Source organism: Lissotriton vulgaris, chromosome 1_1 (assembly GCF_964263255.1).
Source record: "Lissotriton vulgaris chromosome 1_1, aLisVul1.2, whole genome shotgun sequence".
In the NCBI taxonomy this organism is placed as follows: Eukaryota; Metazoa; Chordata; class Amphibia; order Caudata; family Salamandridae; genus Lissotriton; species Lissotriton vulgaris.
Genome location: NC_141685.1, coordinates 1,416,180,648 through 1,416,207,071, shown reverse-complemented (window position 1 = coordinate 1,416,207,071; position 26,424 = coordinate 1,416,180,648). Strand labels below are relative to the sequence as shown.

Here is a 26,424-nt window from a genome sequence, read left to right as displayed (position 1 = left end):
CAAGGGTGTTGAAGGGGTCACCAGGGCTGCAGCACTATTTGTGCCACCTTGAATGACCCAAGTAAAAATAAAGTCTGAAGGGCTGTGACCACAGCCTACATGAACAGATTCCCTGCTTAAGTTCAACTCTGCCCACACAGAGTGTGGCAGAGTTCCCTTACTGCCTCTAAGTATCCTTGTCACCATGAAGGTAGGCCTCCTAAATCCCAGGAGGCAGGATGCATTATTTAATTGTGAACTGTGGTCCATAGGTTAACATGGACTGGCTACCAAACACAACCGCGACAGCCAGCACCACGATGGTACCACCAAGTTTAGTAGCGCTTGGTATCAAACACCATGCTTTTTCATCCCTGACACGATTCTTGTGTCAAGTGTGAGCTGGCATTTACCCAGGTGGCATCCTTATAGGTTGCCCACCAAGATACAGAGTTTCCAGGAACAATTTGCTGCCAACACAGAAGTCTAACCTCCTGCTGCTGACTACTATCACTCCCAGAGGACGTGAAACAAAAGGCCTTGGCAGGAAGGAAGTCACACCTCCGCCCTCCCAGGATGGCTAGTGAAAGACGCATCAGTGCAGTGAGCCTCAAAGGCTTCACCACCTCTGATATGTAACTGACTTGTCTCCCAGTGGAGACAAAGGCCCCACCTGCCTGAGGCACTCATGTTTTGCGGGCAGGCAGGAATATAGGTATTCAGGTGGTGTACCACCCCCAAAGGCTAGCCACACCTAAAGGTTGGGCTAGTGGGTCCGTACAGCTCGTGCCATCTTGAAAAGTCCCAAGAATAGTGAGCCCTGGCTAGTTTGGAGACATGCACCCACTATCTGTAGTCACCTCAGGGCAGTGGCAGCTGCTCCCAATGAGACTAGGTAGGGCAGTAAAGAAGGGGGGCATAAATGTATTAAAATAAATATTCATAAAAAATACGACTTACCTGACTTTGTATCTGCTCCATCTTACTCTTCTCCCGTTCTTCGACTGGTGCACGCTGTACAGGCTCCCAGATGCCAATCCCAGCACTGCTCTAATGTTGGAAATTGGTCTGAGCAGTCTGCTTTGCCACTCAGACAGTGCTTGGAAGCCTGTGGCTTTTCTCCTTCCGGCTGTACAATAAAGCCGGATGGAGAAATGCCAAGTGTACATGTCGATTTGGCCAGCCTAAAATGACCTGCAAAAATGTCATGTGCACTTAGTAGTGCCCACAACTCCTCCTCTTGAAGCTCAGGAGGATGGCCCTAAAATGACCTGCAAAAATGTCATGTGCACTTAGTAGTGCCCACAACTCCTCCTCTTGAAGCTCAGGAGGATGGCCCGGCCCATGACTTGGCTACCCAATAGAGGCAACGGGGAAAAAGAAAATGATAATAAAATTATATTATTAGCATTTTCTTTCTAACTGTTGTCTATGCTGGGTAGCAGCAGTAGGGTGGCGCTCCTCCTCCATAGATAAGGAATTGCCCTGCCTCAGGTGTGGATTAGTCACAGGACTAGTACCCCATTGGCTACTTGCCCTCACACCCCTAAATACCCCATAAATCCTGGATTTAAGGGGCACTCCCTGACACCAGAACTCCAGATCTTCTCTGAAGAAGAAAAAGACAAAGAAGAGACCTGTGTCAGCACAAGGCAGGACTCCTCGAAGAAGAGGTGTGAAGATTGCACCTGTGCTTCCTTGCACCTGCTGAGCAATGACTCGTCAAGGACCAGATAGTAGTTTCAAAAGGAAGGTGAATGCCTCTGCGATCCAAATACTTCAGTACACCGTTGATGACATCATCAACTGTGTCTTTTTTAGCCCAAGTTCTGGACCTGGACAATCCACCCACGCACCAAGCACCAACTATGCCAGAAATCCTAGAAAAAAACAGCGAGGACAGGGACAAGTTGGGAAGAAGTCTTCGCAGCGGCAGGACTGTACCCTAGTAATGAACATTTACAACGTGAATTACACTGGATTCAACTATTGGGAACCATGCAACCGATTGGCCTTATTGACCGTTTTGATATGAGCTGTTTTCTATAAATTACAGTATGTTCATCTCAATCATATTGTGTCGTTTACACTTCAGTTAGCAATATCATGTGAACAACAGTAGCAGTTTTTATATTGTTAATGCTGTTAAATAATCACAAATTGCTGGTATTGCATGTATGGGTACACACCTCTGTTTCTGAACTTGGAGCTGTGAAATTTAGGATAGCAAGTTCGCATGCTTTGTGATGATTACTTTATAGATTGTCGAGAGTATAATATTGAATGTTCTTCTTTTGTTTGATAGAGGTCGATCGAGGAACATGTTGTTTTACTTACCTCACTGGGTCCTTCGAATCCACGGTTAAACACTAGTTGTGCATGTTTATCTTTCTTTTATCAATCATCTTTCCCATTGGACTACTTCACATCTAGAACAATCGGCTCATTAATTAATCATCAATAAGTTAACACTGAGTTCTCTGTATATGCAACCACATCATTTGTTACCTTGTTTGTATGTCTATACCCGCACATGGTGTCATCTATTATTGAATCAACATTCATGTTGCTAACGGTGACCTGGAATAGTCGTTTTTTTTGCTTTTACAGATTTCCCCTGAGGAAGGGACATCATTGTCCCGAAATGCATCGGGCACTTCATCAAAAATTTTGATCATGTTACGTATTTCTAAGTAGATAAAATTGTATGAGATTACATCATAATGTCATGTTATTATCACTGAATGCATAATTTTCATTTGAACCAGATGTACATGGTCATGTTGAAAAAATCTAAGCATTTGCTTTAAAGATATATGATACTCATAAAAAAGTACATTAAGTCTTGATCTTGAGCATTTAACTATAGAGTCTGGAAGGGCCATACAAGCACAGTGCGCAGCGTGCCCTGCCAACCTTGGCGGTACGTTTTTCTTCTGGGAAGCGTAGCCATCAACCTCAGCGAGTCTCAGCCCTTCACAGCATTCCCCTGACCTTTGGAAGAAGATTGACCCAGCCAGTACCTTTACCGGGACCAAGGCTTGTTAGTGGTCTGGCTGACTATCAAGTACTTTACTCGATGCCCCAAAAGTAGAGAACCTCTGGCTTTGTCCCCCCTCCACTTCTCTGGTGTAGTCCTTGAGCTCTTGCATCCCAATGAAGGCTTTGTTGGCATGCCTGGTAAAAACAGCACCCGCAGCCCTGTTTAGCACCATGGACACCCAGGCACACCTCTACACCCTATACACCAAAAATAGGTAGAGCTGTTCCACCTGGTGATTCCTGGTCCAGGGCCCCCCCCAAGCTTTTCCTTGAAGGGGTTCCTCTGAACTCAACCTGCAATTACTGTTTTGTCATGTGCTGTTTTTTTGACAGCTCTCACGGCTCCTGTTTAGCAGCAAGGACAGCCACGTCACCTCTGCACACGAACTCCCTGGGCAAGGTAATATTGTTCTGACTGTCGAGACTTGGTCTGTGGACCTCCTAGACGTTAACTCCGAATGGGTTCCATTGGACTCACCCTGTAAGTGACCAAGTGTCACCTGAGATTTATCCCATTGACTGCAATAAAAGTTTGGCAGCTCTGCAAAGTACTGATTTTTCTTTAAAATCGATGACACCGGTTATACGCTTTGTATTGATTTCATTTTGGTGTCTAAATTTATATAAAATAAGCTACATTTTTATAAATTGGTGTCCGATTTCTTTCGAGACATGTCAATTACTTACCATCAATGTTGGTACTGTAAAATGCTTTATGCATGTTCCTCTAAGTATGCCTCTCTGCTCTTTGCCACTCCAGCGGGACTGAGAGAAGGATTACCAGTGTGAATCCGAGGTCCACTTTTGGGTATCGTGTTAATATTACATGGTAAGACCTCCCAGCCATACCAAATAATATTGCTACTGTGCTACACTAACCATGTCTTGTGACCTGACAAGTAAGTGGTGGAGAACCAGGCATTGGGAGTTAGAAGCAAGAATTAGATGACACATCCACTTGCATTCTCACTTTCAGTTTGTCACTGACACTACCACAGTAGTCTAGGAAGTGGGTGCCATTAGGTACAATACCAGCGGCTGCTCTTCTGCTAAGGTGGAGGACCATCGCTCCACTGCTTTAAAGCAGTGCAAAGGAAAAACTTGAAATGATAGTAACAGAAATGTATTATCTTTTTATTTTTTGTATTGCAGTTGCCACCAGGTTAGGGTGGGGCAGGGCTGGGCTCCCCACATCACAAGGAGGAGGAGTGGCTGCTGCTGCACCAAAAGTGTGCCTGACTGTTTTGCCTGCCATCTCGGGCTGGCCAAACAGTCATGCACTCTTTGCATGTTAATGCCCAGGCTGCCACTCCCCTTCCGCTTCCTGGTTCCTGCTGATTAGAAGTGGTGGCTGGCGACCAACAGGTAAGTTTTCTTTTTTATTTATTTCCTAACCCCCCCCATCTTCCCCTTCCCCTTCCCCTTCCACCATCCCCCACCAGACGACACTGAAAAATACAAGAGATAAAGAAAACACAAGAGGTAAGTTTAGGAGACAATTCTAAAAACATGATAATAATTATTTACATAAGATGCACAATCAAAAACAAATATATATTTTCACTGGAAAAAAAACATAGTTAAATGCCAATTATGGTTCAGGCAAAGGCCTGTGCCCAACACCCGCTGTGTACGGGCCAAGGCTGTGTGCAGTTAGGTTGGCTGATGGCAGAGGGTTGGGTGTGGGTCCTGGTTATATGCCAAGCCCTCCACAAGCTCCTGCTTCACATGGGATCCTGCTGCCCTGAGGGGGTAAGCTCATGACAGTGGGTAGGGTGCAGGGACTAGCTGCAACCCGGGCCCTGTGCCCAAAACCCACTGCTCATGGTCTAAGGCCGTAGGCCATGTGCTGTGTTGGTTGGTTGATGGCAGTGGGTTGAGCGAAGGACCTGGTGGCAGGACTGGTCTTATGCCCAGCTTCAGCTGCACACTGTCAAAGGTTGAATGCAGGGCTTGGCTTTAGAGGTTTGCAAATTAGGTACTTCATGAAAGAAAAGAAAATACGGTATGCAGAAAAAAGACTTAAAAAACTAGGTTTTGGTTCTGTCTCAAAAGCGTCAAATCAGTGGAATTCACCAGTTATAGTTACACACACAAACAACTCATGCTGTAACTTGTGCCATGTTGTTCTCTTGATTCTCTCTGCTTTGTTTATCGATTGTTTGCAAGGTAGCGTTTAGAGCAGGTTAGTCGACGGGACACATGGAGTGTGACGTGAGTTGGTAACCATAACTGCCAAATTTCAGTGGATTAACCAGAACCAGAACTCAGTTCTAGGGTACCCCCCCCCCCCCCCCTCCCCGCAGAGCGCAATATGGCATTCACCACTGTTTAGTTATGGTTAATCCGTACTTTCCAATGAAAGGGCATGTTTTGCTTTGCCTGTAACTTTTGATCCAGTGAACGGATTTGCTGAAATTTGGCAATCGCTTAGCTTTTGGCATAGCCAGGTTCATCCATAAGAGTGTGACAAGACGGGGGAAAATCACATGGAGGTGCAAAATCACCACTGTTGCAATGTCAGAAAGTGTGTGTATCTTTTAAGCCTAATTAATACTAAGTTCATAATAGATTCTTTAATGGCATTCAGGATAATTTTGATATGTAATCTCCGTTCTAAGATTACTTAGGACGTTTGTTATTGCCACTGAGGTCACGTCACCTGCCCTGCATTTGGTGTGAGTTATGGCTTGCGTATCTCTTGTTAGAATTAAGTATTGCTGTCTTAACGATATGAAGCTCAGCGCCAACGCCTTGCAATGTGAACATTTAAAGAAGTGTGTGTTGTGGAAACTCAGTCACATTGCTGTTAATAACAGCATGCGCCTTTTACTTTACAGAACACGATCAAAGATGCTTACATTATCCGTTCGGACTGTAGTCTCATAAACAACAAGATAACCAGTAATGCAAAGAAATTTGCTTCTGGTGAGTATAAGAAATTTCCTTGAAGAGTGCAATGCTGTACCTACTTAAAGACGGCACTGTTTTGTCCTCCGAAAGCTGGAGACTAAAGCATAACACTAATGGTAAAGAGTTTTGTTTATCGACTCGCTGTCATTTGTTTGTTTTGGCAGACTTATTAGCTATCACGATAACGGGATCGATCTGTGAAGTGAACCTACCCACGGGGATGCACATTGTGATAGAGTGTGGTCCTAGTATGCAAGTCTATCTGATAGTGCCAACTACAGGATTTGAAAACACCAAAGGTAAGACGAGAAGACTTCTGGAATCATGATACTTTAAAAGCATCAGCTGTGCAGTGACACCCAAGGCCACCAACAGCAGTGTATTTTCAAAAGCCTTGATGTATTTATGTAACATGTATGTTTCAGAACGTCTTGCCACGCAATGACTTTGTTGCTAAATCTTAGGTTTCGGGAGTGCAAGGGATTACAGCCATGCAATATAACCAGAGGCGTAGCTAGAGTTTGTGGCGCCCGGGGCTATCCGTCAGATTGCCGCCCCTGGGAAAAGGGGTGAGTGGGGGTGGAGGGGTGCAGGGGAAAAAGGACAGAGAGACACGTAGTATCGCCACTAATAGTTACCTCGATCATGCAAGTTACATGCACATACATTACACGGTCCAAGGCTACACAGTTTAATACACCGGTGACCGGCAGTACAAAGAAGAACACTCAGACTGTCACCCTGCAGGATTTCAGGAAGGGTCTAAAAACATGGTTATTCAATTAACGTCCCTCATCAGCAGCACTGCTCCCACCCCCCAGTGCCTAGATACCCTCACAGGTGATAAATAGCGCTATGCAAATCCTGTTTGTTTGATTGACACCCGATTTTCACACATTGCTTGTGAGTATTTAAGTTTTATCTGTAAAACTGTATGTCTTTGCAAGTTAAGTGACCCCTTCAATGGAGATTGTGCTGTCTTTAAATGACAATACGCAAACACACCATGTTTTAATGATATATGTGCAACATTCTGAGTTCAGTGATGAAGCATTGATGGCCGCGACAACACTCTGAAAATTATTCAAGCACCACTGGGTGTTCCCAATCTTTGGTTATTTCCCTTGGTTATTACCTTCTCTGAAAATGCTCTGACGTCATCTGAACATTTCTTTGTAAATATGTATGATTATTATTTTAAATAATTTCTCAGTTTTTTGGTAATAAAAAAACCTGTAGAGTAAGTACTTTGTCGTCTGCGTGTGGTATACAATTTTAAATAAAGAAATAAAAACGTAGAAATTACCAGCATTCGCAGAGTTCTATACTTTATGGAATGTTCTCCGAAACCCCACTGTACAACCGGCGGCCATGTCTATGTTTCTGCAGTTGCAGGGCAATGCCTACAATTTTCAGCTCGTGATTTGTGCACGTGGAGGGGCGCAGCTGGCACCGGATGTACAGCTAACAGCAGGCCGGGCATAATCGAAGGAAGAGTTAGTCACATCTGAACTAGGGAATGGCGGAGTGAAAAAGGTGGGAGTGGCACACCCCGCCCCCACCTTCCCGCCAGTCTTCTGCCGCGGTTGGGAAGGCTTTGACTGCTTGATCTGCCATCTGTCCCTCTTCTCTCTCTGCTGTACTCTCACACAGGATGAACAGCCCACTAGTCTCCCTTATGCTACCGATCCTCGACTTCATCCATCAGCCGGCTTGCTCAGGCCTAGTCCAAGAATACTCCCCCCTCACCACCATAGCTGCCAAGGTTTCAGAATGCTATGTGTGACATTTCCATAATTTCAGTGTGATTATGAGTGGCATTTCCACAAATATGAGTGACACTTTATAGCAAGCAAATCTAGCAATGAAGACAAGGGAAACATATACATATTAGAAATGACACCCATTTAAGCACACCTGCTAATGTTTAAAATTGCTTGTGTGTGAAATTTATATAGATTCAGTGGATTTATGAGAGACATTCAGTGAATAAATGTGTAACACATCTAAAGTGACTTTTTCTTGCAACCAAAATTATGCAATGAAGTTCATGGAAACAGACAAAAATCGGAAATCACACATTTGTGCAACAAGAAAGTCAAACTCTGCAGCAGAGCATTAAAGGTATTATTTAATTTTTAAATAATCATCACCGTCCACCCCGACCTCAGCTCCAGGTGCGGCTGAACCACAAGTAAGAAAGGGATCTCTGTCACAAAAGCAGAAACCCACTGAGCTATTCACATACAATACAGTTCTGTAATGGTGGCAGTCTTTCTTTAGATCAGGCATATTAACCCTCGGCAATAGTTATGGTGAGAGTGAAAACTGCCAGTAGAGAAAACTGTAACCTCTCTCCAGTGGGAACATTAATCACTGGACTTATCAGTGACTTCCACTTAGCAAGTCTCTTAGTGCTGCAAAATTAAAGCCTGCTGCTTCGTACTGTCAAGCAGTATTAAATTCTTTGAACTAATAAATCAGCAAAACTATTATTTTAATGAGGCAAAACTACTGCATTGGATGGCCCTGCATTTACATCACAGACAAACAACTCTAGGGAGCACATTTGCAGGATGGCACTATGCTGTGCTGGAGCCCCCTCCTCATTCTCACAATAAACCATTTTAACTGTCAGCAGCAGTAAATTAGTATATTAAAATGTGACTTACCAAGACCCTTGATGGAATTATCCACTTGGAGGAGCTGCTGGCGTGGCTTTGTTAGTCTGTCTTTTCTTGAGAGTCAACGAGCAAGCCGTGCTGCACTGCCTTAGCCAGCGCTATCTGCTCTCACTATGAGACTTATCCTGTTATCCTGTAGTGGTGAGTCCGGGCACAAGTTAGGCTTTGCATGGGCACTGCAGGGCACAGCAACAGCACATGGCGAGGTCAGGAGGAGGTGAGCAGGTGATCGGTTCTCGAACACCGGGCTCGCACTTTAACCCTCAGACATGCAGACGTGCCGCAGAACAGCAAGGAATTCCTGTGCGCCCGACTGGCGTGCAGTAAATTGAACATCCTGCCACAGCCTGGACCCACCGGACATGTCTCCTCCCCCAACCAACAGTGTTTCCACGTGGGACCTGGCGGTACCCGGGGAACATCTACAGAAAGCAGGTTTGGCGCTACTTTGAAGAGCTTTCTGATATAACAAAGAAAGCCTTCTTTAAAAACAATGAATATCTTCGGCTGGAAATCGCGCTAATATGAACTGCTCGAAAAGATATAGGGCCCGATATAGGTAAATCTCATTTACTGACTCTAGAATACCGAATTTTACGGATTCGGTATTCTAGATTCGGTAAATGAGATGTAGGAAATAATTTGGTAATTTTTACCGAATCAGTATGATTCGGTAATTTGTCAATTACCGAATCGGTAAATACCGATTCGGTAAAATTACCGAATTATCAAGGGAGACAGGGTGTTGCACCCCTGATTCTGGCTTGTGTGCCCTAAGGGCATGTATGTGTGTCACATGGCACAGGTGTACATGCACAGATGTGCATGTACGCTGGAATTCGTTATTTACCACGAAATATTATTTTGTGGTAAATAATGAATTCTTAAGGGCCTGAGGCACTGTTTTCAGTGCCAACTACATCTAGATTTACAGAATCGGTAAATTTACAGATTCGGTATTTTACCAAATCGGTAAATTTACCAAATCGGTACATTTACAGATTCTGTAAATTTTAGGCCCCCTACATATCAAAAACCAAATACTGGTCAGTACAGGCTGAAATCGGCTGTTACCGGCCGGTATTTGGTGTCCTACATCTGGCCCATAGTGGGCCAACGACGCACAGTTCTACTTTACCTGCATATTGAACAAACGTCATAGGCAGGTCAGGGGAACAGTGTGACACTCTGGTCTCCCCCACCCCCTCCCTGCCCGCCGCACTGTCCGATGGTCCGGGCAGTGCCACGGTGCATGACCCCCTTGTGACTCTCGTGGCATTGATTCATGGCCCCAGGGCAGCGCAGCCAACAGCCTGCTGAGGCCGCACCACCTACAGATGTGTGTGTCACGGACTCAGTGTCAGTCCTGGCTCTTTCAAACAGTTATTACATCTGTTTGGTAAAAGAAAAGAAAACAGTCTCACCCCAATCTTAAGTTTTCTGCTTTACGTCGGTGTTCTGCTGAGGTCACGCACGCACCTCACATTTGCAGTTGGCTGCGCGGTGTTGCGCACCTCGGCCCGGTGAAGTCAGGCGTAGCTAGGGTGACCCGGTCGCGACTCGTGCACGCACCACCCCACCACTACTATGCGTGGAGGTGCGTGCGTGCAGCAATTGCAAGCAGGTGAGCTAAGCTTGCTTTCACTTCAAACGGAGGCGCAGGCAGCACTGATGGCTCGTTGCGACGGCCATTATCATTTATTTGGGGACACTCACTGAGTGTCCCCAAATAAATTATAAAGGCCGCCTCGCGCGCGCCGCCCCCGAAACAGTGCCGCCTGGGGCGGTCCACCCCCATGGCCCCCCCCTAGCTACGCCGGTGAATATAACCATTAGAGTGGTAGTGATGTTATTTAGAAAAAGAAAAGAACAATACATTTTCTACATCTGTCCTTGTGACAAATTGCTGCCCCAAGATACAATGTATGTTGTCCTCTTTTGCAAGTTTTATACTTGCAAACGGAAAAGATACATTCTACCAATATTAAAACAGCATGGCTTTACCCAATGCTGCCCGGCATACTTATACACTACCTACCCTAGAAATATGTTGCAGAATGGCGTCATTTTTATGGTCGGTCTTTTATATCAGAAAGAACATGGTTTTAGTACCATGATTGGGCTAGATTGTACAGTAGTAAATGCTCAAATGCTTTAGAGAATACTAAAATAAACACCCGACGGAATTAAGGGATGTGTAATATAACAATTTTATAGCCATATAGCCATATTTTTTAACCTTTTTAATTTTAGCACATCAGCACTTTATAAAATTTGGGCCAGACATGTTTGCCATTAAAGTTGGACCCATAGTGGATTAGGAGTTGCACATAAATCTAAAATGACAACATAATTGGTCTTTTTAAGTTTTACCACCGTTTGTGTATTTTAATTGATTATGGCAGTTTATTCTTACTTGTGGATAAGTACTGTATACTGTCTAATGTTGCTTTGATGTGTGATATGCCTTTATGGATGTTTTCATGCATTCGAATAAAGATTACTACTACTACATCTGTTTAGCAATCTGCGTTGCTTCAGCGCATAATTTCTTTCTTGTTTAATTTATATTTCAACATCATGCTAGCGCCGGGACGCCCCTTGGCTGGGGCAGCTGTTGAGCTCTATAAATGAGAAATAGAAATGTGCATAGTCTTACTTCACAAAATTGTATTCTAATAAGGGTTAGGAGAAGGGGCACAAAACAACCAAACAAACAGAAAAACAATGCTGTTTGGAACATGCACCTCTTTGCCAGCGGAACTCTATCAACACCTGCCAGGTGTCATTACTACTGCTTAAAGTCAATATTTGGCTCAGAAGCCTAAACCTTGCAAATGCTCAAACAAATACCTTCAACATTCACAGACTGAGCAACAGGTACAAGGCCCCACACAAATCAAAACTCCTAGAAACCACTCATGGAGCAGCCCTCCACCTGCCTACCATGTATGACAATCCTGCCATCGCATCCTACCTTCATAGGCAAACCATGACCAAAGCACTGTACCCCAAGAACCAACCACCACTGCAAGAAGCAACATGCATGGTCCATTTTAGCATTACTTGTATGCCCTGCACCGTTCTGTCAGTGGCCCCTGGGCTTGGGACTATGTTTAAGGCGTTATATTCCACATCTTCAGAACCTTAGACTGTTCATTCACTGCCGAGGTGCACATAGAGTTAGACACACACACACACAGCATCTCCTCTTGACCCTTTCCTCGCTGTCATGAACAAAAAATTAGTAATCTCCAACCTGATGTCTATTGCCCTCTGAGTATCTTTTATTCATTCACAAAGATGTGCTCCTGACTGACTGCATTTTCAATACACACAAAACCATAATAAAGGTGTCACTGTTGTGCATACCATGGACACATTGGAAGGGTTTGTTCCACCTCTTCTACTTAACCATCTATCATTAGGACTCAGTTCTACAATTGAGGGAGCCTAAGTCCTGACCTGCTCCTCATAGATGGTTGGACATGATTTTTCTGTAACACTGCCTGCTGGTAGGGGCCTTCTTCAAGGCATGAGTGCTGGTGTGCTACAAATGTCCAGGACCGAAAGGGAGGTGTTTCCCATAGAGATCCCTGAAGTAGGAAAGCTGGCTGCTGAAAATCAAGTCCTTTAGATTTTCATGAAAAATTGGTTATGAGGGGTCATGACAATGCTGTGGATCAGAATGGCCGCGAGTTGGAGGGCTCCCTTAATCTCAGCTCCCTTCCTAAAATCCGACATTGAAATCCGACCCCCCCATGTGTGGGCAGATCATCGACACCTCTCAGGGCACCAAAGAGCCAAACACTTCTGCATCCGGACCCGAAAAAACACTATTTTGGAGGCTGGCAGCTGCGGCCCGATTCGGCCTTGAAGAAGGGGACTCAACTGAGGATAGACGACTGGCGTGCGCTGGCCCACGACTGCGACCCAATGTTCTAGATCGGGACGGCAGCGGAATATGCGGAGTGACGGCCACGCTGGTGAACAGAACGAACAGCAGCAGCAGTGGCTGAACCCCAGCAGGTGAGTGAGATCATACCGGGGATCCCCCCTCCTCCATCCATCTGCCTCCCACCCTGGCACGAATAGGGTGGAGAAGAAGGTAACAATGAAGCTGCTGACCTCCCGACCCCAGTGGCGGGTCACAGCAGCAGCGCTCACAGGCCCCACACTGGACCGCCATCCAACTACAGTGCGGCGCTGTACCAGACCCACAGGGGCGGTGTCTCTCCGAGTGGACTATACCGTTCAGTGGAGGGCCCCAGAAGGTGGTGGAAATCAAAGGCATGGTGACCCGTGCTGAGTGTGCCGTCTGCAGATAAGAAGCGGCCGTGCACTTGCGCCAGATTGCCTCTGGTGAGTGGCTTTGGGCCCAAAAAATATACCCCGCACAAGAGGAAGGCACTGTTTCTGCAACTGGCATCATTGCAGCTGGATAGCTCCTGACCAACAGAGGGGGCTGCGCCTCGTGGTCGCTGTCAGATCGGCTGCAGGTTTGGGAGAGGGGGGGCCAGGAATTGGATCGGCCTGCCAACGCAGACTCGCATAATAGACACCGCGCCGAAGTGAGGGTTGCAGGCTTGGCCCCCCTCCTCGCTACACCACCCCGCCACACGGTGCCTCCAGCGTCTCAAGCCCCCAGCCTCAAACAGAACTGCCACCATGCAGGGGCTAGTGAGGAAACTAAAGTATACCTAACGCAGAGTTTACGGCCCCACCAAGAACCTGAGGCAGTGTCGGGTCCAAGGGGCCCTAAGGTGACTCAAAAGAGCAAATTAGACAGATATACCCAACCTAAGTCGATTACACCAGACCAGCCGTCCAGTGACAAACAGGCAGCCGTAAAGGAGGGTGGCCCAACTGAGCTCACCTTAAACAATGTCATGGAGGCAATCTCGGGGGTCCGCGCGTCTCTGGAACAGAGGATGGATGCCATAACGTCAGAGGTGACACTTATCAGGTCAGATCTAACCGAAAATGGCTAAAAGGTGAATCGGATGGAAATCCCTACCTCATGCTTACTTGACGATTTATCACAAATGCAAATTGACATAAAAGAGCTGCTGGACGTCTGGAAGTTCGCAATGGAGAAGCTCGATGATTAAGAGGGCGGCACTAAAACGAAACAACGTGCATATTATTGGTGTGCCTGAGAGGGTGAAGGGTCAGGCAACCAATCTGTTTGTTGAGGACCTCATACTTAAGCATATCGTATAACCAAATAGGGGGGTCACTAATACGTCATGAGGGGGGAAAAGACACTTCTTGTCTCTTTTTGTCCAGGCACACCCCGAAAGATGTCATGCTTCATCATCGGGTGGTTGCTCCATGTCAGGCTGGTGCTGCAATGCCCTACTGGTCTCCGGTAGAGTCACTTTGGTGGAGATCTTTTTAAGAGAACAGCCGTAAGATGAATGTGGTATGTAGATAGGATCCTATGTGCACAATGAAGGTGTATGTGAGTTAGTGAGATAAAAATGGCTAAGGGATACCGGAAGAGGAAGTCTTTAATAGTGTAGGTACCCTTGTCATGCTAAAAAACCAAGAGGTTGTGAGTTATGTCTCTGGGTAGTAATGTACCCTAGGTAACTAAAATGGTCTGATTGACATGTTTCGCGTCAAACGGTCATAGCGATCATATGCACTTTATCAGGACCAGTGCTAACTAGTGAAAAGTGCAGTGAAAGAATACAAGTGCTAGGGGTATACTAGCCCCCATTATAAGTGGACGAGCCCGGACTGTGGATACTACAGCTCTGCTTCCACTAATTAGTTGATCTACTCCTAAAGGAGACCTAAAGTGGCATGGAGAATTACTCAATGGGCTTCGGCGTAGGTATTTGTGTAGTTTCACGGGGTTTATTGGTAACCACTTGCTTCTCAGCACCTACTCCACCATGCGCCGGCCCGGATCCTACTTAAACACCTGCAACCGAAGAGTTTGTCCAAATTCTTTGTAGTCGAGAGGGCCAACAGAGTATCTGCGGGGCGTCCCAAGCCGGGTGCGCCTCCGAGTCCCATCCTGGTGAAGCTCCTGAATTTTAGACACTGAGATGCCATATTACAGCACGCAAGAGTGACCCCAACTCTTAAATACAACAATGCAGAAATCACCTTTTTCCCGGACTTCACCCTTCAGGTATAGAGGCAAAGGCTCTCATTCCTCGCAGAAAAGAAACAACTAAAAGACAAAGGAATCAAATACTCAATGCTGTTTCCGGCCCGTCTCCGGGTGGAAGCCGATGGTAAAGCCTGTTTTTTCAGCCAACCTGAAGAGGCTGCAGAGTGGCTGGAGGGTTCGAGGGGGGTGAAAGAGCATAACGCTCACTGAAGGGTAAACCTATTCCAATTGAGGTAAGGGCAGGGCTGAGAAAAATAGGTACTCCCAATTGGATTTGAAATTCGGCAGGTCTTATCCAGCATCTTGGAGTATATTACAATTGTCTGTTCCATAACATTAGAGTTTTGTGTTGTGAAACGTTAAGTTTATCCTATTCTACACCAAGATAAAAGATAGTCCACACCTCAGGGGGGATTAGCTATAAGTATCCACAGGGGGGGCTGAATGACGGAGTAGCTCACCCCACACAAGTCTACTTTTAGTTCCAGGTTGGGAGACAGGCACTCTGTGTAGTTGTTCAATGGGCAGTTTTAAGCCCAGAGTGCAGGGGAGCAGGGAGGGGGGTAGTTGAGTGGGGGATGGGTGGTAATAACACTCATAAGTTCAATTGACAAGGTTGAGCCAGAGACGATGATACACACCATTGACCACGCTATCTACAATGAGTACCTATTGGAACAAGAGTCTTAAACTCCTGAGCTGGAACGTCAACGGCTTGGGGGACAAGGTAAAACGTTCCATAGTCCTAGAAACATTAGGCAACACTTCTCAGACGCCGTGCTACTCCAAGAATCCCACCTTGTGAGAAGCACCTGTAAAGCCTTAAATAGATGGGGTGACACACTAATGGCTCACTCTGGCTTCACCACGGGCTCTAGAGTAGTTGGTATCCTGCTTAAGCGTTCCTTCCCACTCTCCATAAAACACTCCTGGACCGAAGAGATGGGTCATTACTCCGCGATTTCGGAGCTGTGAGAGGGTCAGATGCTCACACTGATGACAGTCTATGTTCCACTGGGCCTACAGGGCCATACCTTCAAGGACCTAGGGACCATCATGCTCTCTTTCCCAGAGGGACACATGATGGTAGGAGGAGACTTCAACTCAGTGCCATCAGGTCCCCTGGATCGGTGTCCACCCCGCGACATTGGTTCCACATATAGATGGCTTTCAAACTTTTTGGGGGCTAAAATGGACTGAGGACTACCCAAGGGAAGTAGCGATCTCTTCCAGACTGTGCCTAATCCAACTCAAAATCTATGTCTCAGGGCCCAAGCTAGTACAGATAGGAAGGGTGGCTGACGGACTGTGCAGGAGACGATGTGGCTCGATGGGCAACTTTATGCACATACTATGGGAATGTAGGAGTGTTCAGAACTACTGGAAGAAAATTATTGACTGTATGGGAGAGGTGTTAGACACTGGGATTGGGCAGGAAGTGAAACAATGTTTGTTTAATGTGTGGGAACCAACTGATTTGAACAGTAAAGATAAACTATGGGTCCATCTGGGTTTAATGGTGGCTAAAAGAAATTATGCACGGCTGTGGAAGGCAGCGGTGTCGTCGAGCTTGAATCCTGGAAGGTGGACATAGACTGGTGCATGATAAGAGAGAAGACGGTGTATGTTTCACGTGGCTGCCCCCTAAAATGGACTGCTATATGGGACAAATGGAATGCATATAGGGGAAATATTTCTGCTCCCCCGATCTCCCCCCATTGACGAACCACAAACACCTTAACTACTGTAAGTTATTATGTCTCTGTGGAAATACTCTGTAATGTGCTATCATCAAAATTGCATTGTCTCAGTAACCCACAGTCTCCAAACATAATGTTGAATTTGTTACTGTTAATAAAAAGAATTTAAAAAAAAGGAAATTGGGTATGGTACAAATCACCTGTTAGCCTAAATCTCTCATTCCGTAACCTAGAGGTACTCCGAGGCCCAAGCTGCCAAACTAACTAGGAATCATGGTTACTGGAAGTGAACTCGCCAACTATGTGTTTTGAAAATTTGCTCTGAAGGATATGGCTGGACCACTATCAATTGAGTGTCCACATGCAGGAAGGTCTTTCACTAAAACACTCTCCCCAGTGCGGACCAACCTGTAAGAGTTTCCACCTGTGCTCGGGCTAGATCTCTGTTTTTTAACAGTATTGCTTTATAGATTGTTACACGTAAAATCTGACATATATTCTCTGGTAATTGATTTGAGGCCTAGCCAGATCATCAAAGGTGTGTCAGGGTACTAGCAGGTGAAACTTTTATCCCTCTGGTCTGGATTGAACAACAGTTCAATGTAACAATTTCTTACTATTATTTTAAGGACTGTAGATGAAATAGCACAAAAAGTCTCACTACAGTTAACTTTTAACCAAATTGGAACAGAAAATTCACCTTTGCAGACCTTTAATTCTTTTTAAATTAATTTCAGTATATTATAGAACAAGAAAATGTATTAATGAAATTTCACACTGATTAGGGAATCTGGCAAAGAAGATCATGAGCACTATGGGTGCAGATAAGACAATTAATACTTTATAGTAGATGCTGAAAGATACAACAGCATTGATAATACAGACAGCTAATACATTTCATTATATCATATACATTATTCATATTTCGAACGACCTGACTTCTGTAGCTGCGAGGTTTAATTGTTGTATGTCTAGCATTAATAGGTGAATGAAAGAAAATGCCTTAAAATTAGAGCTGACAAAAGGGAGGTATAGGTGTTTGGCACACAGGGTTTTTTTTGGTCAAACATCTGGTGGCTGGAGGTTTGTGAACCTCTTCCCACTCCGGTCAAATCACCAAACAATGTGGGTGTTTTATTTAACAATACCTTGAGCTTTGACTCTCAGGTCAGCCACACTACTAACATCTATTTTCTTATCACCAGCACCCTGAGAAAGATGTTCTCCGATATTCCAGGAGAACTGCACCAATCAGTTATTATCACATTAGACAACTCACAAAAGAATTACTGCAACTCATTGCATTTAAATATTAATGCATCCTGTCTTAACAAATTTCAAGTTGCCCAGAACGTGGCTGACCGACATATTCTCAACATCCCGAGGCACATTTCAGTCAGAGACAGGATACGTTCCCTCCACAGGCTTACGGTCAGAAAGAGCATTATTTTTAAGGCTCTTGGCATGGTTTTTCTAGCACTTCATCAGAAAGGTTCCTGCCAACTTATTATTAACAAACATTGGTATATAAGCAATCATCAATCAGTTCAGTATCAAGATATGCATGACAATTAGAGGCAATACTTTTACACATTTCGCACAGTAAGAACCATTCAAGGAGGAAGCAAATCATCAAGTTCAATACTCTGTGGGGGAACACAAATGCCTCCACGGTATGAGTTCCAAGGGGACCTTATGCGGGACCACTTTTTAGGACATCCTCGGGCAATACACACTGTCTTTACTCTGAACATACACTAGTCCATACTAGTCTCCCATGCCTCCAGTGTGGGGGTGGTTGCTGCTCCCCAGGCCTGAGCTATATTTCTTTTGGCAAGCATGAATCCAAAAGTGGCCCATTGTGTTTGGTGGGTGTTAAGGTCAGTCAGTTCCCATATGTTCAGCATGCATCTGCATGCTTCAGAGTAAATGGCGACAGTGAGGACTTCCCTCATCACTGCATGTATCTCCCTCCAATTCGCTTGAATGAGTGTGCTTTCCCATATGATGTGCATAAAGGTGCTGACTTGGCCGCATCTTCTGTGATAGTCCCCTGTTTACGCTCTTCCCTTATGTACTAATCGAGGGCCAGTCATATATATCCTATGCATGATTTTAAGCTGTACTAGCCTTAATTGAGCTGGAATGGCCACCACCCGAAGAGAAGATATCGCCTCCTGCCACTCCTCATCATCCATCTCTATGCCATCTGCCACCCATTTCTGTCACAATACTGCGAGAGGATCTTCCATGTTATGTATAAATGTATTATAAATTAAGGAGATGGTCTAATCCTGGATGTGGCCATCCAGTATCCTGTCCTCTAACGGGGATGATTCAGGAAGGGACGGGCCCCTTGGGATGAGGGAATGTAGTGCATGGCTAACCTGTCTGTAACGAAAGAACTCAGTGTCAGCTAGCTCGTGCTGGCTATGGATAGTGGCAAAGGGTTTCACCTCTCCCTTCTCCCATACATGTTTAATTTGTGAGATGCCAATCAAGTTCCACTTATCAAACCCTTTTGATGTCCTTAGATTACCCAACTGTGCCGAATCCCATAGGGGGGTAGCTAGCGTCAGTTTACGTTCCCATTCAAGGGACCTATTTGCAGTGTGCCATTCACTGACTGAATGTCCAGTGGGACCTGTCAGTCTAGAGTGGTCAGGTTTCGAATAAAGAGATCTATTATAATTTCCTCCTCATAGAAGCCACTTATCCATTCAGTAGCCTGGGTCGTCAAGGCCATTGAATGTGCCATGATTGATAGCTGCTAGGTGTGCAGCACAAAAATATTTTTTAATGTCTGGTAGACTGATGCCACCATCATACCATTTTAATGTAAATTTACCCAAGGCTAGGCGTGGGGATCTGTTCCACAATAAGACTCTATGGAAGTGTTCAATTTCCTTGCGATATTTCAGGGGGACAGGATTGAGTGAATTTTGTAGGGCAGAAGGAAAACGGGGGAGGGACATAATTTTAAAAAGAGCTGTCTTGTCCAGCAGAGAGAGGGGAAGAAACTTCCAGCTGGCTATGTCCCGTTTTAAGCAAAGCATAGGAGGAAGGAGGATTTTTTCATATCGAAGTGTAGGGTCTAAGGTAAGTAATATTCGCAAATATTAGAATCCCGAGGTACTGACCTGGATTGGATAGTTGCGGGGCAAGGTGGGTAGACCTCCCTGAAGGACATATAAATGGGATTTAGTCCAATTAATCTTAAACCCAGAATACCTGCCTAATACTGCCTATATGTCCAAGACTGCTAATAAAGACTTTTTGGGATGTGTTAAATAAAGTAAAATATCATCCACACAGAGCGAAATGCGATCCTCCCATTCAGGTGACCAAGGCATAACTCGAACAACTGGATCCCGGCGGATCAATGCCGCCAGGGGCTCCAATGCTAGTGCAAATAGGAGGGGAGAGACAGGGCATCCCTGACAGGCACCCCGGCTCAAAACAAAAGTGTCTGATGTTGTATTATTGACCACGACTTGTGCCATTGGCTTCGAATATAGGAGCCAAACCCACTGAATAAATTCCTGGCCGAACCCCAGTTTTCGGAGAACAGCTATGGCCATTCAATAGTATTGAACGCCATGGTAGCATCCAGGGAAACAAGGACAGCCGGTTCTAGGATCGTGTCCACTCTACCTAGGACCCCATGAACTCGGCGCAAATTTAACACTGAGTGGTATAAAACTGGATTGGTCTGTGTGTACCAGTTCTGAGATTATTTCAATTAGATGGTTAGCTTAGACTTTGGCAAGGATCTTAGGCTCAGCATTAAGGAGGGAGATTAGCCTATATGAGGTGCAATCTGATTTGGGATTGCCTTCCTTATGTATGGGTACTACGTTGGCTATGCGTTGGTCCATTGGCAGCTCACCTACTTCTCTGCTTTCCTCGAACATGCCCTTGCGATATGGAGACAATTTATCAAGTTTAAGTTCATATAATTCAATTGGAATGCCGTTAGGGCCAAGGGCTTTCCGTGAGTTTAGTGATCTGATCGCCTGCGCTATTTCGTCTGCTGCCAAGGGGCTGTCCAATTATTGCTGGTCCGCTGAGGAAAGGGCAGGGGGTGTAATGTTCTTTAACAATTCAGCAGAGTCGTCCTCGGTGCAGGGTGCCACTGCGGTATACACCAGATCAAAATGTCTACCAAAGTGATTCGCTATTTCTTGGTCAGTAATGCAAACAGTATTAGCGTCCTGCAGAACTGGAACCAATCTGATTGCCTACTCATGTCTATCAAGCCAAGCCATCAATTTTCCGGCTTTACCTCCTAGGTCATGAATCTTACCAAGTTTCTCTCTACTCAGCGTTTTAGCTTTCTCTGTCACTAGCGCCCTGTATTCCTCCTGTTTAAGATGCAACAGGTGGAGTGAGTCTGATGTGGTCGTTGTTTCCACGTCTCTCTCTAATTGCTAGATCTCTCCCTCTATATTAGACACTTCCTATTGTTGTTCCTTCTTCTGTCCAGATATTAGGGACAGAGCTTCCCCCCTAATCACTGCTTTGAAAGCTTCCCAGAGTATCTGGGAGGAGTCTACCATACCCGTGTTTTCATCCAAATAAGTCTCCATCGCCTTAGTGAGCTCCTTGCGAATTTTGGGGTTGTGAAGATACCAGGGATTAATCGGGACCACCCTAACCTGATCCAGAAGTATATGTACCCATACCGGTGAGTGGTCAGATATGCCCCTACCTAGGTGCCTGATTTCATGAATATGTGAGATTTGGGGGCTAGGGAGCAACATGTAATCTAATCTGGATAGGCTGCAGTGGGCCCCAAAGTGGAAAGTGTCCCGCCAACTTAACTCTCTGTTCCACTGGTACACACATAGCAGGTTTATCCTTCCACAAGCAGGTGCTGGTTCTTAGATTTCGTAAGGCTAGATGGGGAGGATATTCCATCTTGGTGGCTGCTGTCAAAGTGTGGAATACTCTGCCTGCTCATATCTCGGAAGTTGATTAATTTGCCTTTGCAAAAAACTTCTGAAATCATGGCTTTTCTCTTCCCACTTCATGTAGCCACTTGGGGCGATTTTAAATTGCTTTGGGGTGCCTTCTGCTAGCACTTTGACACCTCATGGTATAGTGCACTTTATAAATTCTTTTCATTTAATTTCATAATCTCTGCGGTGTGATGTGCTGTTTATTGTAAGGTGAGTCAGGTGTGAGAAAGACTTAGTTAAGTGGGTTGTAAATTGTGTCAATAACCTAGCTGCAGGAGGTTTTCCTTCCTCACCCTTCATACAACGGAGAAAGGTGAATGTTGTTTGCCATGGATCACATTCCACTCGTGTGTTCCAAATAGGTGAAAGTACTCATACCACTTTGCATCTTTTCCAGTGTCATTTCCTAAGGATAGATTGTCATTGGGAGATTGTGTGGGAGCATAATGAATGACAAAGTATGTAGTTTGTGTATGGCCACATGTTTCAAGTGAAGTTTTGCTTAATGAACCAGGAAAGGCAATGGATGTGATATTAGCCACAGATCAGATGGATATTGGCAATAATAAAGGTAGAGTAATCTGAGTATTACAAGCTTATGTAGTCTGATATAGTCTGGTAGCTACCTAACCACCATGACGTTTTTAATCACCTATTTATAAAACTAAGTTAGCATGGGATTCAGGTTGCAGATTTGGCCTGAAACTGCTTTAGATCATTTAATCAATAAATTCATGAATACAAAATACATAAATACATGAATACACAAATGGGCTTTTGGTCATCCTCTTCCTCCATTGCTGTATTTAACAGTAAATCACATTTTGCCTGACCCCACCAAAGTATGCAGTGTGAGACAATGGGTCATCTCACTTCAGACATTGGCTCTCTTGTACTGTGAGTAACAGAATTTGTCCTAACCACATTTGCACATCCTCCAGAAAAGGAGAGCGCTACAGTGCCATGGCTGCTGTGACAAAACCTTACTTTGCCATGACTTTATTTTTACATTTTGTTTTTTTAATCCTCATCGGTTGCAACCTTGCCTGTCTTCTGGTTATAGACATTCAAAACCAATAGTGCCTTTCCTTTGCACCAATAGAAATCAATATATCATTCTTTATTCAAAGCCAGCATTGTCCATAAAAGATAGTTTAAAGTAATGCATGCTACATTAAAAATAGTCATTACAGTTTAAAAACATAACAAAATAAAACAACTAAAAGTATTATAAAACAGTTATTGTCTCCATGGAGGGGAGGAATACAGTAAGGTACAATATCTAGTTGGTCTTTCTTAGCTTCACCACCATAGTTAAAAACATTGCCACAGATATGCATATAAATTGTATATGTAATTGCTGTAGGTATAAGAAAGCTAGTCTGCACTGAACACAATCTCGACCCTTCAGCAATGGGAAAATGTACTTCTATATTGGTTCATGGTAAAAACCACAAAAAAAAGACAAGATGTAAAACTGATTGATCAGAAAAGTTGTCACAGGCACAGGTTGAAAGTTAAACACATCCCTTGCCACATCCAAAAAAGCAAAGTACTTATGTATTGTGTTTAGTTCAAACCTGGTTAACAGAAAGCAATAAAACCTACTATTCTCCCAACACTGATAGGGATGAATACCAGTTGGAAACGATAGAATGACATATGCACAGACAGATTCTTTACCAATGTTAGCCATAATGCGCTCATTGTCTATCAGTTCCAACATGGAGATCCCCAGGTCTTTCCTACTAACCCTACATAATCCTTGTGGATCCCTCAAAAAATGTTGTTTGCCCAACTTCATACAAAGTGAACAAAAAAGCTCAAGCCAGGGAATTCCTTTAAACCCCTCAAGAGATATGTAGTCTCTGATCAAATCCCAAGTTAGTTCAGCTTCTCGTTTTGACCAGACTGCATGCCATATTAAAAGAGGGGCTATTGAAATTAAATCCTCAATAAGTTATATGCTTAGCTCCTTATGACAGATATAATTTGAGCAACAAGGGGCAACAGCTGAAAGCTTCTTTAAATATTTATTTTTCACTACTTGAATAGGGGCTAAACAGGTGTGACCCCAAACCCCAATCTCATAGCAAACAGCGGAGATTGCTTTACTTTTTAAAACAGTTTACATTTTCTTAACCAGCTTCCTTCCTTGTGTTGCAGCAAACCTGTCCATAGGGTTTAATATAATCCTAAAATACAGGGTCAGAAATGCACATAACCTAGTGCAACAAGCCACTTTGCTGCATTGCGCTGTGTGAAAGGGAAAGAGCAGGAATGCGCCAGATTTACTATTATTTGGCACATGCCTGTCCTTTCCTAGCACTGGTGCAATTTTGGCTGGCCATCTCCAATGCAGGTCCAGTTGCATCATGTTGCAAGGGTGCCTGTTTCTGTTCTTTCTAGGACCAAAACAATCCTCAGAGGCATTGTTCTTTGTATAAATGTGCTGCAGAATGTTGCTTCTCTGGTAGGGAGGCACACAATTCTGATGCATTCGCAGGTCTATGAATGTTGGTAAGTCTGGGAATGTGTCAGAACCAATGGGCTGATGCATGGGAAGACCCATGCTCCACCCTTGGAATGCCTCCCCACCACAGATTAACGCAAGGCAGTGATTTGCGCTGCATTACTCTAGATTTATGAAGCCACTCAGGGCCACGTTAGGTGGCCTTGCATGGCTTGATGAATTTCCTTTAGATTTTGCGTTGCTCTTGGGTCTGCTTGCATGGTGCAAGCGCCACACAACACCTTAATAACTGTGCCGTGCAATTTCTTATTAGTTACATGCATATACCAGGAATTGGAGGAACCAAAATTGATCCCCAGATAGGAAAATATGTTTTGTCAGTATGATGTTTTCCCCATGGATAAAAAATTACCTTGCCTTTTATATTGCCACCCCCACTATCATGACATACGACTAGCCCTTATTAACTTTAGACTCTCCATAAAAGACCCAAAACAATTCAAAGACACTGTAGTGCATTACCAGTAAGGACCAGCGTTGTTCAGAAGCATCTTGCACAGGTAAGAGTGGTGGGGTGGGGGTGGGGCAGGGGGTGTTGTAATTTGACAGACGACGGGATAAGTACTCTGTGTTACCGCTCGTACCTGTGCGAGGCACCACTGGCGTCATCATCATATAATAAAATGGAGGGTGGGCTAGAACCTATATACGGGACATCAGTTGTTTTAGCAGACATAAAATTGTCTATGCCATTCATATATAGGGTAAAAAGAAAGGGCGCTAATATGCATCTCTGTCTTACAACCCTGCCCACTATGAAATAATTAGTAGAGTTGCCACTATGACCATAACGTATCACTGCTGTAGTATTGGTGTAAAACTGATGAATAAAATGAATAATAAACATGTTAAACCCCGAGATTAGATAAAAAGTCCCATAGCAAGTAACTAATTCAAAAGTGGAGTTGAGATCGATAAATGAAAGGTACAGAGTCTGCTACTTGGCAACTTTGGATTTATCAATAATGAGAGCTAAATTGAGACATTCTTTGGTTGTACCGATCCCCTTTCTAAAGCCATATTGAATAGCGGAGATAGCTTTATGGTTCTGTGTCTAACCTCACGTTTATCTTAAAGTATCCGTCCTGCTACCTTCATTGAGGAATCCAAAAGCAAAAAAGGTCAATAGTAGGCTGGATCACCTTTATTACCTTTCTTAAAGATCTGGACTATTACAGATTTCCTCCATGACGGAGGAGGGCCTACCTTAACAATGGCATTCAGGACATTAGTGAGAAGTGTATACACCCTATAAATAAATCCTGGTGTGACACTGTCTGGACCTGGGGTCTTGCCCTTAAGCCATTTTTTGAGGGGCGCTATATCATGCTTAACATCAAAAATCAAGCCCTCCACTGCTCCCTACTCAATTTCCCTATTGTGATGTAAAGAATCCTCTAGACAAGGGCATACCTCCACTAAGAAAATACCAGAGGAATATTAGGTCCAATCATCTGAAGAGATATTGAATACTTAAGTGGGTCCTTTGTCCTTTCAGAAAAGTTTATTATTGACTATTCTCCATAAGTCCACATTGTCACCTTGCCTACTCGCTTCAACGAGATTCTCCCATGCTTCCTTTTTAAACATTTACTTCCTTTCCAGCTAAGCGCGAATATCTCCAAAAGCTAGCACCTGCCCTGAGCAGTTCTTAGCCATGTTATCCAATGGGAGGTGGATAACATGGCTAAGAGCATTAGCTCGGTAATGCATAAATATCGCGGACTTTTCAGCGATATTCATGCATTGCGGACGATTTTTATCGCATCTGCGATAAACCTTGGTAATACCAAGGTTTATTTGCGATAAAAATCGCCGCAGCCCAGCGGTAAATTTTTGTCTCTAACCATGCAATAGCGATAATTATCGCTATTGCTTGGTAATATGCCCCTGAGTCTTGTGTGTCCCGCATGTTGGTTGCTAGAAGAATGGCCAAACATCCTTTTGGTCTGCCCTTTTTTGAAGACAGATGGTACAAAGTGTACTAAAGCCATCCACATGGAATACAGTTGCTTGCCAGATTTCTTGGAGGCAGAAAATTAGGAAGCTTTGTATATGTGTACAACATTCATTGTTCACAAGTTTTCTCCTAGCAACGGCCACATTCCAGCTCAGGATACTAATACCACCCTCTGATAGGTGCAGATTACCTTTCCCAGACTCTAGTCCCTGTTAAAAAATATTATCCTTGAAAGGATCATCGAGAATCTCAGAGCTGCTGCCCTCATATGTATCTCCTTTTACTAGCAACTGAGATGGTCAGTCTAGTTCCATCAACTTACCCAGAGGAAGAAAACGATTATGGGTGGGTTGGTCCCCTGCAGGAATCGATTTGGCCTTTAAGGCAGCCTTCTAATAGCGAGAAGATGAAATACCACTGGGGAAACCCATAGATTCCACTAGCCCTCAATAGCCTGCTAAAACAGTAGGTGCCCTATCTTCATGAAAGGCTGAGTTAAGCTTTATCACAACATAGTAATTTTGT

The 26,424-nt window shown here is 44.4% G+C and overlaps 1 protein-coding gene across 1 annotated transcript in view; it reads left to right on the top strand.

Annotated features, from left to right (window-relative positions):
- The window catches only part of MUC19 (mucin 19, oligomeric), a 229,750-nt gene that overhangs the window by 90,692 nt on the left and 112,634 nt on the right, over positions 1-26,424 (top strand). The window contains exons 15-16 of the mRNA XM_086929817.1: positions 5,862-5,949; positions 6,099-6,233. Coding sequence (XP_086785943.1) covers positions 5,862-5,949; positions 6,099-6,233 — 223 coding nt within the window. The remainder of the gene's footprint in view (positions 1-5,861; positions 5,950-6,098; positions 6,234-26,424) is intronic.